General features: G+C 47.3%; 1 protein-coding gene across 1 annotated transcript in view; it reads left to right on the forward strand.

Annotated features, from left to right (window-relative positions):
* RBFOX1 (RNA binding fox-1 homolog 1) overlaps window positions 1–12910 on the forward strand; it is a 342312-nt gene that overhangs the window by 152276 nt on the left and 177126 nt on the right. The window contains exon 2 of the mRNA XM_039885290.1: window positions 9261–9503. Within this exon, the coding sequence (XP_039741224.1) occupies window positions 9261–9503 (243 nt within the window). The remainder of the gene's footprint in view (window positions 1–9260; window positions 9504–12910) is intronic.

A 12910-nucleotide genomic window follows, 5' to 3' on the forward strand; every position in this document is an offset into this window, starting at 1 on the left:
CCAATATTTGACTTTGATTCCACAGTCACCGCACTCATAGAAGATTGGACGATAACAAACACAGAGAATTACCTAGCATAGTGTTCTTTTAATTTATTTTACTACAATCCATAAGCGATTTTATGTTGCAACCCAATTCACCCACATAATAGTTTCATAAAACAATTCTCTTACTATTCTATTCCATTTTTTCCCAGTGTGGTGCAGTTTATCTCATTTAAAGAATGCTGCCATGATCACTCCCCCTCCCCCACCATGGGCTTTAAATCACACCTATATTTGAAAAACACAGACAAATCCCTACTTCCCACCCCCCCACCACCACCCCACACCCTTACACAGTGCCCATGCCTGGAACCCACCCTCGGAGAATTTGAGCCAGTGGGTCTGGGCTGAAGTCCTAGAGCCTGATTGTTTTAAGAGAATGCTCCAAGTCACCTGGACCAATGTCCTATTGCATCTCTGATTGTTCCTACCTGACAAGCTCTCCTCCCTTTCGTGGGTTTTGGTTTTTGTTTTGGTTGGTTGTTTGTTTTAGTATTTTCTCTGACACTCCCCAGAACATCCTTCCTCAGGAAATTTGCCTTGGTCTGGCCCCTCTGGCTTTCTAGGGCTTTGGTTGAAGGACAGAAATTTGGCTTTTCAGTTCTCAGTAAGGACAGGAAAGGCACGTATAGCTCGCAAGAGTGGCTGCTGAGTCCACACATTGGGCTGGAGTTGTGGGAGGAAAGGGCTCTGGGGTCCAGGGTTATGCGGCTCTGAGAGGGAGCTGACACACCCCTTGCAGGGGACCGGAAAGGGTGCTGATTTAATCCTGCATGAGAGGTACCCCGAGCGTGATCGGAAACGGAAATATAAGGATGGCACAAATACCGTCTATCCAGATTTTCTTTCCAACCCTGGAGAGCTAGAATTAAAAAAGAAAAAGAGAAAATATCCCCTAGGAACTACCTAAACTGGTACCACCGACAAGACCAGCAGGAGAGTTGAATTTTTCCAGGCAGCCTCCTTCGCCCTCACCTCTTCTTCTGTTACACAATTTAATTACAAGTTTAATCACTTCAGAAACCCCATCCATCCCCTCCAGGGCAGCAAGATCTCTCCGTTCGGCGCTCGGCGTCTTGGCGATAAGCAGCTGTCCACGGGAAGGGTGGATGGGACTCTTGAAACCTCTCCCTCGATGAACAAGAAAGACACGACCCAATAAAAACCAAAATTGTTTTGACATTTCACTCTGGTTGTTGTACTTTTAATAATAAAGGAAGAACAAAGTATGTGCAGCTTTAAATAAAGAGGCAGCATTTGGCATTGAAATCGCTGGGGATTTTTTTTGTGCAAGGTTGTATTTTTGCTTGTTGGGAGAGAAGGAAAAAGAATGAGCTAGGAAGAGACAGAAGTTCAAGAAAAGGAGAAAGCAAGACTCCTGTGTGTTTCCTTCCTGGCATTTATCACCTTGGGGTTTTGGGGTCATCGGTGGGCTCCTTTTTTGAAAGTCAGCTGCCTCTCTGACTATGCAGTTTATAGAGACCAAAATAGTCTTGGATTTTGCTCACGATTTTATTGAATGCGATGAATGAATCTGTTTATATAATGCATACTATGCGCCAGCCCCCGGTGTGTGTTTGTTTTGCTGTGATCTGATTTTTCTTTCGATCCTCACATCTACCCCCATGAACGCACTCATCATCGTTCCCATTAAACAGAAGCAAAAGCTGGAGCCCGGTGTATTGCGACAATTTGCTTAAGATCACACAGCTAGTCTGCCAAAAAAGCGGGGCCTCCATACCATCCCGTCCAAATGGTCGTCAGTTACAGTATATTAAGATCACTTTGCCGTCCATCACGCGGCTCTGTTATAAATTCATCTCCAATGTTCTCACAGTATTTTTTTTCTTAAATCTCCCTCTCGCCATCCCTTTATCTCTTTGAGCTCTTTCTTCATCCCTCCTCTGCCTCTTCCCCTGCTCTCCCCAACGTCCCCTCTCTTAAAAATGTAAAACAAAATAGGAGAGTAGCAAGCTCCCAGTGGATTTCATAACTTTGCATACCATATATTTAGTTTAGTAATGAAAAATTCGAGCTCCAGGCGATGCATAGGCTAGCATTTCTAATGTTTTTTAAACAGCTATTAATGTAGTCGAGTGCTGTGTGGTGTGTGTGTGTATTTTTTTTTTTCTTCCTCCTCTATATAATCATCTGCTCAGTGTGCTCTCTGAAACAGAGCAGGAACCAGAGGCGGAGCAAGCTGTGATTGATGGGCCAGGCCTGGCTGGCGGAAAGAGTCCCATCTGGGGTTGGTTTGGGGAGCAGTCAGATGTTGAGGGGGAGGTCAGCCAGGCGGCCTCGGCTCCCCCTCCTGCAACACCCCAGCCATCCACACGCTGCACAGTGCACACACACCCTGGCTCGTCACTGAGGCTTGCTTTGAGCAGATGCTTTGTGGTGTGGGTCTAGAACATCTGCTAAGTTTATGGAGGAGAAAGGAAGCAGGATGGTGGAGCAGGTATTTTTTTTTCCCCATTTTATTTTTCAGTCGGAATTGTGATTTGAATTAAGCTGCAGGCTTTCCTTGCGTTGGGTCTCTGTTGCTGTCTGCGATGCATCACGCCAGAAAAGGCGAGGATTTCAGCCGAGAGTGTGTGTGTGTGTGTGTGTATGTGTGTGTCGGCTTTCTGCTTGATGTGTGGAACTGAGCTGGTCTTAGAACCAGCAGGTTTATGGTGTAATTTTGCATTTTCCTTCTTTGTTTCAATGCCCCAGGGGGCACGACGCAGCTTAGTTCTCAGTCCAGCACTGGAAGCTTTCTCTGAATAGACGTGATTTCTCGCCAGAGAAGTAGAACAGACCAGACACTAAACTAAAGTAAAACAAACTGTCAGCAAGACCGGAGACGGCAGGCAACCAAGAACGGATCGTGTCCTCCAGCGAGTCCGAGCTGGTGCGGGGTCCCATGGCTGGAGTGGCTGTTTCCTCTGGCTGTGAGGATAGATGTCATCAGCCGCTTTATCAGGGTCGGATCATTTCTGTGCATGTCTTCATTATAAGGGCTGCGTTTAGGCCAACAGAGGTTTTTGGTTTTGTATTTTTCTTTTTTTGCATACAAGAAATGTAAGGGAGACCAAAAAAAAAAAAAAAAACTATAGCCAAAAAGGGGAGAAGATGCCTGTAGGAAAGTTTGACTATTAAAAGCTGAGATACATGTGTGCGTGCATACACACACACACACACACACACACACACACACACACGCACGCACGCACGCAGAAAAATTCTTGATTATTTTAAAGTCCATCTTGGCGGCTATGAAAACAGCCACTTTCGCCCCTTCAGTGAAAGGAAGTTACACCGAAAAGAATAAACCCGTTTCATGTTCTGCCACGTAAAGACTATTTCTCAGCTGAAATGTGGTTTGCATTAGATGTGGAGCCAAAATATTTTGCAGAGTCTGATGGGTTGCCACCCTTTGTTCTCTTTTGACTTTCCCAAAAAAACTACTTGATTAAACCACTCAGGGCGATGAATGGGAGAGATTTCCGAGGTAGGGGCGGGGGAAACCCTCCCATTTTCTGACTCTGTCTCCTGAGCCCACCTTGGAGAGAAAATGAAGGTTGCAGGGTGTTTCGGTGACCAAAGACTTTCTCCGTGTGTTTGAGGAATGGCTCTCTGAACGTCTGCATGCAACAGGGTCGACACACTATGCTAATAGACAGATTACGGTGTTTGTCTTAAAATAGCAATAATATCCTGGCTATTTCATGCTTCAGTAAAATATTTAAATTGAAATGGCATTTTTTTTTTTTTTTTGGCTTTGGCGAATCAGACTTGGTTGCATTTTAATATCCTCTTTCTCTCAGTAATGAGTGCAAACTACCCATTGGGGTGCACATTAGCTGTTGGGGTGCACACTACCCATTGGGGTTTCTTGGGCAGTGAGAGGGGCTCCACCTCGTCTGGCTGGTGCCGAGTTGCTCTGATGCAGGTTTAGTGCATGAGGACAAAGAAGTTTCTTCTTTTATCCTAAATGATGTTCTTATTTCAAGTTTCTACCAGCTCTGGTGGGTTTGAAAACATCGGGTCTTGGCTTTTCCCCCAACTTTTGTATATTTAGTAGCAACCCAAGGAAGCCTAAGCTCTGAAAATTAGATGTTCGGTTTGCAAAATCTCTCGAAGCACTTGCTCAGTGATGTGGGGGATACGTGCAAATCAGAGGCACCATCCCATCAGCTCAGACACCCACAGACACCCTCACTCTGTAAATATCAAGATCTCTGTGATTGTTCCACTTATTTAGGGAAAGGTGGGGGTTTAGCATTGGAGGAGAGGAAAGAAGGCAGCTTCTGCAAATGAGGGAATGTCTAGCCAGAACGCTCCGAATAATTTTTGCTTGTCACTGTCACCTGCCTGAAGTTGGCTTCAGCTTCACGTGCCCGAGACGTACCTTGGCCTGGAGTGGTAGAGGTGCCCTTAACGTGAATGTATTTTTCCAGAAAAATGCATTTCGGCCCAGCTAAGACTCCAGGAAGATCATTAGGGAGGAAACTAAGACATCTCGAAGCCATTCGAAGGTGAAAAATAATTCCATAGGAAGCACGACGATCTTAATTAAATATTAGCTGTAATTAGCCCAAAGTGCAAATGTTGGGAATATTAATTAGGGTCTCTCTGGAATGGATGTCAATGTTAATAAGAAACTGTGGGGGGTCCCACCAACATCTGTTTGAGAACTCCAGGAACAGGAGTGCAGCCCAGCACCCCGTGGACCTGAACACTACCGCAGGCTTCTTGGCAAACACGGACACGGTTCATCAAGCTTGGTGCCCTGGCTTGGCCAAAATGCCACAAGGTTTGGTAGGAGTTGATGCTTTATCCTGGCTCCAGTGGGGCTCCCAGCTGATCCTTGCCTTTCCTAGAGTGGCCTCAGAACCTTTTGGAACGAGGCCTTGGGCTCGAGATGGCACAAGTTAACCGGGCTGGGGCTCTAACCCTCGCCGAGGGTTAACACCCTAATCGGGCTAATGGAACGCCGGCATGTTTGAATCAGATACCCCAGCACCTGGCTTCCCCGCAGGGTGTAACACACCACCGGGGGGAAATAGGTCTTGGAGCGGCCATGGTGTGTAAGTGACAGAGAGAGGGTTGTTTATTTAAAACTGGGAACGAACCTCCCCGCCAGGTGATAGTCTTGCCAGGTGAGAGACACCTGGGCACAGGATAACTTGGACTTTGGATCAGCTCCTGGCTTCCCGAAGAGCTACCTGTGGCTGCAGCCTTGCAAAGTTATTTACCAGCTCTGGGCGGCAGTAACAATAAAATAAAGTGGGACTAGAGATGCAATCTCAGTGGGACTGTGCGAGGCAGGCATCCCACCCTCCACGCGATTGCATCTGGGGCTGGATAATCTTTGGCGGGGGGGTGGGGGGGCTGCCCTGTGCCTGGTAGGCTGTTGTTGCAACATCTTTGGACTCCGCCCACTAGACGCCCAGTCATGACAACCAAAAATGTCTCCAGTCATGGCTTAATGTCCCCTTGGGAACAGTCACCTCCATTTAAGAACAGATGCAAAGTACCCAAGACAGTGCCCGGTACCTACTAGGCCTAAAGGAAGACATCACTCAGTTTGTCTTCTGAACCCACTAGCGAAGAGGGGGATGCCCTTCCGGTGGAGCATGGAAGCCATCCTGGGTCTTCCTCTCCTAGGCCCACTGCTGCTGAGCTTGAAGCCCGTATGTGCGCACTTGCCTTTACAATCCAGAGGCTCTGTGCTGCAAAGCAAATTCTGACAAAGGTGCCAACTCACGCTTTTTGCACCATCCTTGGCAATGCCGACCTCCAGGTTTAGTTCAGATACGCCCCTCTCTCTCCCTGCTTTACGGCCAGCTTTATTTCCTGCCCTATTTATGCAAGCATGGCTTCTTAGTTGGCATCTCTATATTGAACGATACTCTGCCACAGAAAGTAGAAAAATTTTTCGGCAAAGGGCCAGATAATTAAATAGTTTAGGCTTTCTGGGCCATAGGGTGTCTGTCCCAGCTACTTGACTCTACCACTGTAGAAAAATGAATGTGACTGTGTCCCAATAAAACTTTATTTACAAAAACAAACAGTGGGCCAGATTTCTCCCGTGGGTCATTTGCCAATTCCTCACCTACTATCCTCCCCGCCGACTATCTCTTGCTGCCAAATTAAGCTTGACAGAGCCCATAATTTATTAGTCAATCATGCATTCACTTAGCAAACCCTTGTAAATGCCTGCTTTGCAGCTAGCATGCTGCTGAAGACTGGAGACAAAACAGAGAATGTTACATAGTCACCTGCTCTCAGGATGTTCACAGACAAGCAGGCAATGGCAGTACTTGGAGTTTCGTGAGATGCGGCCACCAGCTGCAGCGAGGTATAGAAGGCAGATAACTGACATGGTTTAAGTTTCCGTGAAGGCTTGGCGGGGCAGAGAGCTCTTGAGGGTCATGAAGGACACTAGAGACTAGCCAGGCAGGGATCAGGAGAGGGCTTCTCACGCAGAGGGGTCAGTGGATGGGAAAACTTGATGGAGCTTGGAGGATAGAGCGACCATAGGCTTCCTGAGGGCAGGCCTCTCTCTCCAAGACAGGGAGAGCTCCGATCCTAGCAGGGGGGCCTTGCAGTGTTTCAGGAGCTCGTGGGACTGGGTCTCTCTTCCTGAGATTGCTCTGTAGTGAGGCAAGGCCACACGGGCATACGCGTCCCCACGGAAGTGTTTTCTGCTGGAGGAGGCGCAGAGAAACCTTTGAGCTTTGTGACCATCTCTCTCTACCACTGCATCTGTGGTCAGCTCACCCACTCCTACGAGACCACACCTGGAGTTTTCACAAGTCTGTCAACTCAGAGATGAGCCAGGTGGAAGGTAGGGGAGGCTGAAACAGACCTTTGGGCAGAAGTAGAATCTGTCACAATGAATTTCTCTCTGGAAGGTTCTTGAGGTCCCAAATTTTCTGGGGCTTCTTCTCAGCCAGAAAGAAAAGGCATCCGAATGGAATTGCTATAAATAAGAATATGTTTCTCGCACAGCCCTGCAGAAGAGAAGGATGCTCATTGGCTCATAAACAGTGGAGATTTTGGGTTGTGAGTAACAAAAGAACTAGCTTAAACAAAATAAGACATCTACTGACTCATGTAACTAAAACAAACCGTGGCATTATTAGCTACAGGTAAAGCTGGATGCAAGACTTCAAATGATGTCAACGGGACTCAGTTGATCTGTTTCTCAATTTCTGGGCTCTTTATTGCTCCGGACTGGCAAGAGACAGTTTTTGGCAGCCCCAGGCTTCCATTATTTTTACAGCTGCCAATCACAGTTGAAAGAGAACTTCCTCCCCAAACGCCAGCAGAGGCTCAGAATTAAGCCCCAGTGAAGTTCCTAGGGCTTAACCACTAACTGCTTTAGATAGATGGACGTGAACCCACATCCCCGGGACTGAGAGCAGAACCCTCTGATTAGCTGGGCCAGGTCACGTGACTATACCTAGAGGTAACGGGAAGCGGGGCTCAACCGCATTTGCAATAGATACCTAGGTTGAAAGCAGACGTGTCCCCTGAAAGGAAACCAGGCAGGATCCTTGAGGAAAAGTGAACAGTGAGCAGCAGTGACAGATGTCCTCTGTGGGTTCCTAGGGACGGACAGGGTTAACTTTTCGTGTCTAGGGATTCAACCACAGCACAGACAGAAGACCCTGCACAGCCCCCAATGCTACGAAAACATGCTGGAAAGAAAGAAATGGCTTCCAACAGCACAGACATTTGGAGAAATTACTCCGAGGGAGGGATAGGCCTGATGGGAATGTTTTCACGTGTGAAATGTTTTAAACTATCGGAAGCCGAGTTCTCTTCAACGTGTCATCTTTAACATTCTAATTAAGGGCCCCTCTAAACAAGTGCGCCCGCTCTGCGCGCAGCTCCAAGAATACGCTGCTTTTCCCCCCCGCTCCGTGTCACGAGGGTTTTGCTGTGCTCCAGTCACTTTAGCCGAAGAGGCTCTGGAGCGGTGGCGGCGAGGACGAAGGAGGTTTGAACAGTTCTGACACTCTCGCTCTGCTATCAGTGAACGAATGCCGAAGTCACATCTAATTGACTACAGACAACAGGAGAGGCAGCTGTTTGGTGTGCTTAATTGCTAAGCTTTTTTTTTTCTCCCTCTCTCTTTCTGACTGCATCTCTTGACACCGTGGAAAATTCGGACCTCTGGGTTACAGTTTCTGGTGTGTGTGTGTGCTATGTAAAGTGTAAAGGCATGCATGTGTGTGTGGGTAGTGTGGGGTGTGTACAGTGGTAGGGCAGCAGAGCCATGAGGGTGGGGGGAGGTGGGGGGTGGAGAGAGATAGATGTTTCCTGAAATGTGGAAGCATTTGACCAGGTTTTTTTTTTTTTTTTTTTATTCTTTTGCCTTGACTGTAATTATCACGCTGCATGTTTTGCCTAGATCTGAAGGGTGAATTGTTATGTAATACCCTGTGCTTATAAAAAATAAGGCAGGAGGTGGGGGAAGGCATTGACTAATGAGGCTGAGTTAAGTCCAGTACTTTGCAAAGTTACTTAAAATGGGAATATCACAGAGTGCCATCTTTGTCCAAATTAGTCCCTGAGTTTTCACTGGCTGCTTCATATCGGCCCTGGGCACACACATGCTATTTATTGCTGCCGCTAATAATAATATAATAACATCACATTGCCATTTTAAGATACAACACACACACACGCGCACACACACACACACACACACTGTGACCATTAAAAGGACCTCCCCATCCCATTCTGTGAGCCAAGTCACATAAAACTTTGATTAAATTCAGTTGCTTAGATGAATTGTCTCTCAAGAACACACACGTTCCATTTAATCTCTCTTGGCATTTTAAGTATCAAATCGGGGCTCTGCTATCACTGGAGTCAATTACATGCTCACGTGTCTCCATGCGGGAATGAAATGAGGATGCTCAGCCCGCAAAGTCCAGTCCAGTCCAGTGGAACACGGCCCCTCGCAGTCTTTGGCTGTCCCGTCAATGACATGGAGAAAGCGACTACCCCTCTCTCTGTTTCTGCGTCTGTACGACGGGGTCACAGTAAATGAGGGGTAGTACCTCCTGGTAGAGTCTGGTGAGGATTAACCCGGACGCCTCCATCGCGGGCTCTTGGCGCAGTGCTGGCCCCTTACAGAGTGTCCTCGGGGCCTGGGGAAAGGGTCTGCTTGGTGCCCACTCACGCTTTTCTCTCCCTCTGTCCACCTCCAACAGGGTAATCAGGAAGCAGCAGCTGCCCCTGACACAATGGCTCAGCCTTACGCTTCGGCCCAGTTCGCTCCCCCTCAGAACGGCATCCCCGCGGAATACACGACCCCTCACCCGCACCCCGCGCCAGAGTACACGGGCCAGACCACGGTCCCCGAGCACACGTTAAACCTGTACCCTCCGGCCCAGTCCCACTCGGAGCAGAGCGCGACGGACACCAGCGCGCAGACCGTCTCGGGCACCGCCACAGTAAGTGGACTCCAGCCTCTGGGGGGGTCGGGGGGAAGGGCAGGGGCCCCGGCGTCCCATCCAAGCGTCCTGCCCACAAAGCGGCGCCTCAGCCAGTCGTCCTTCCAGCTCCGCCAAGGGTTCCTGATCCACAGGCAACCTCGCCTGCGGGCATTGAAATCGACACATTTTCCCCTAACTTCGTTGATTTGTAAAGGGAAACGTTCATCTACTGTCTGTTCCTACAGTCATGCCTTTTCGGGAATGATGTCACCTCAGTGGGATCATACACTATAGTAACCTGTTTTTAAAAAATAAAAAATAAAACAGCTTTAGGGAGATGTCATTTACACACTGTAAAATTCACTAATTTTACATGTACGATTCATTCACTGATGTTTTAGTGTATTTAAAGAGTTATGCAAGCATCGCCATAATTCGATTTTTATTTCCGTCACCCCCCAAGACAAACCTTATGCCCACTTGCAGCCACCCTGCATTTCTGCCCCAGCCCTCCTTAACTGAGCCTCATGCATTTGAGATTCATCCATGCTGTTGTGTGGGTCCCTTTCTCTTCTGTTTTATTGCTGAGCCCCCGGGGATGGGGGTGGAGGTGGGTGGTCAGAGGAAGGGGGAGGGCGAGGCCTGGACTGCAGAAGGGCAGAGAGAATTCTGCGGGCGAAATTGTTCTGTATTTTGATATTGGTTACACGACTCCATGTTCCAAGAGGAATACGTTCGATTGCTGGCGAATGACCTCAATGAGTTAAAAACAAACAAAAAAGAAACATTTTAATGCCACGACCAATGAAAACTAATGTCATTGGCTATTAATCAAAGATAACCTTAAACAAAAATAATTATTAAAATTAATGTTCATTTGTGTACAACCTGAGATAACCATGCATACCACAAGACAACTGGAAAATCTTGCCCTGCAGAATTCTGTAGAAACCTGGGCACACCAGGAGTCTAGTCCAGAACATTTTGTAAGTGAGAGGCAATTGTGCCTCTTTCTCCTGCCCCCAGGCCTCTGGAAAACCAGTATCTGTGAAGAAATTAGTTTGGCTTGAAGCAAGCTATATTTTTGGTAGCTAAAAGCAACCATTGACTAACTTCACTACCTGGTACCTGAACTGGAGGTTAGGTTTAGAGATTTTAAAAATAATATACATTCTAAAATTTTCTACTGCTTCCCCCCCCCTTATTGTATTGTGCAAAACATAAGAGTTACCATTTTTACCATTTTAATGTATACAATTCAGTGGCATTTAGTACATTCACAGTGTAACACAACCATCACCACTGTCTAGTTCAGGAACATTTTCATCACCCAAAGGGAAACTGTATGTCCATTAAGCAGAACCCCCACCCACCCAACCCCCCAGCCCATGTCAACCACCAATCTGCTTCCTATCTGTATGGATTTGCCTCCTCTGGGTGTTTCGTAAAGATGAAATCATATAACATATGACTTTTCCTGTTCGGCTTCTTTCCAATACTAAAACGTTTTCAAGGATCATCCGTGTTGTAACATGGATCAGCACTCACTCGCTCCTCTTTATGACTGGATACCGTTCCGTTCTATGGGTAGACCACATTCCATCCATTCGTTTATGGGCACTTGGGTTGTTTTCACCTTTGACTCATGTGAAAAGTACTGCTATTGCCTTTTTGTATCTTGCTGCTATAACTTAGGGGTCAGTTTACTAAGTGGGTTCATTGATTTTGCAAGTATTTCTGTTGTATTGACCACCAGGTGGTAGTGATGCTCTGTTTATTTGCTCGTTGGTTATTTTGTGATAATCAATGGTGGTAGGGCTCGAGGAGGCTACATTCGGCCTGAAAAAAAGGTCCAATCAGATATTACTTATTAAGCCTCAACATGTGCCAACTATACCAGCTATTTTGGAAGAGTCATTCATTCATTCATTTATTCACTTACAGACATTTATTAAACCTCTCCTAGGGCTAGGGCACATACTACCTGCTGTAATTGAACTATACACAAAAAGTCCTTTCTCATTTGGTAACTTAATGTGAGAGGCAGAGGGAGAACGTGGCGATCAAGCTATATAAACACAAATTGTGACCCATAGTCTCAAGGAAAAGACAGGTGCTAGGGGAGGGTAAGAAAGAGCAGAGGTGCTGCCTGCAAATGAGCAGCCTGGGACCCCTTCTTCAAGGAGATGACATTTAAGGTGAGAAGACAGAGCTTTCCAGGCAGAAAGACTAGCAAGGTCAAAGGGCCTGTGGTGGGAAAGAGTTTGGCTCGTTCAAAGAACTAAAAAGAGGCCGTGGTGTCGAGGGCCTGCGGAGAGGGTTTGAGGGGTGCAGCGGCCAAGGACAAAGCGGGAACCATCAGCAGGGCTCACCTCCCGCGGGCCTAATAAGTTCCATAAGGAGGTGGGATTCCACGTTAGGAGCAATGAGAAGCCGTAGAAAAGCGCGTAAGCCAGGAGAGTTATAAGAAGAAAGCTTGAAAGGAAGGGTTAATTACGCCTCCCTAAAAGGAAATCTCAGTCCAGTTGGGGAGTTGAGATGCTCACCATCCACCTCTCACAAAGAGAGCTCTGTGGAGACCAACACAGTTAAATTTGAGTAGCGTATTGGGTGTGCACATGGCCCCAGGCACTGAGATGAACTGAGAAGCAGCCGTTAGAAAGCTTCTGGTCCACTAGAGAATATAGGGCATGTGTTCTGTTAATTATTGTGATGTGACAAGTTCCAGAACATGGAAGCAATAGAGTAATTCCCAGAATTGGACAACTGACCAAGGAATCTGGCTCAGACAAGCAATGCCTAGGGTATTTGAATGGCAGTGAGTGCCTCTCGTGGATGGGAGGGTGTGCATTGATGGTGGGGCTGGCGAGCAGCTTACTTTGTCTCCTGTAGCAATGTTTGGGTGGTGCACACTCTTACAGAAAGTTTTCAAGGAAAGTTTTCAAAAAGAGCCAGTATCAGCTGAAGCAGGTGGGCTTCATGGCTGAATCTGAAGGCTCGTAAAAGAGGCCATCTTGTTTTCTTCTACAGAGGATTACATGCAGATGTTTTTTCTCTCTTTGGCCAAAAAAGAAGATGCTCTGGCTGTCTGTGACCTACTTCTGAGCTGTGCTTCCCTGGCCTGCAGAGAGAGCATGGTCTATGGCAAGTTGGCTTCAAATCGTCTCTGCGTCCTGACGCATCTACGGAGGGCATCTTCTCTTCCCTCCAGCTTCTGCGTTTCCCAAGGAGAGAATTTAATCTCAAAATGGGTCAGACCCATGATTTCCCCAACCCCAGAAGGTGTGGCCCCTGCGTTAGCATACTTAAGCTGTTCCCCATAGGTTAGTGTCGTCCCTGGAATAACTCTGTCCTCCGACGTATAGGCACAGTGTTTAATGCCAGTCTGACGGCACCTTCGAGGCCATCCTTTCTTTGAAAAACCA

This window comes from Pteropus medius, unplaced genomic scaffold (assembly GCF_902729225.1).
Source record: "Pteropus medius unplaced genomic scaffold, Ma_sr-lr_union100, whole genome shotgun sequence".
Taxonomy (NCBI): Eukaryota; Metazoa; Chordata; class Mammalia; order Chiroptera; family Pteropodidae; genus Pteropus; species Pteropus medius.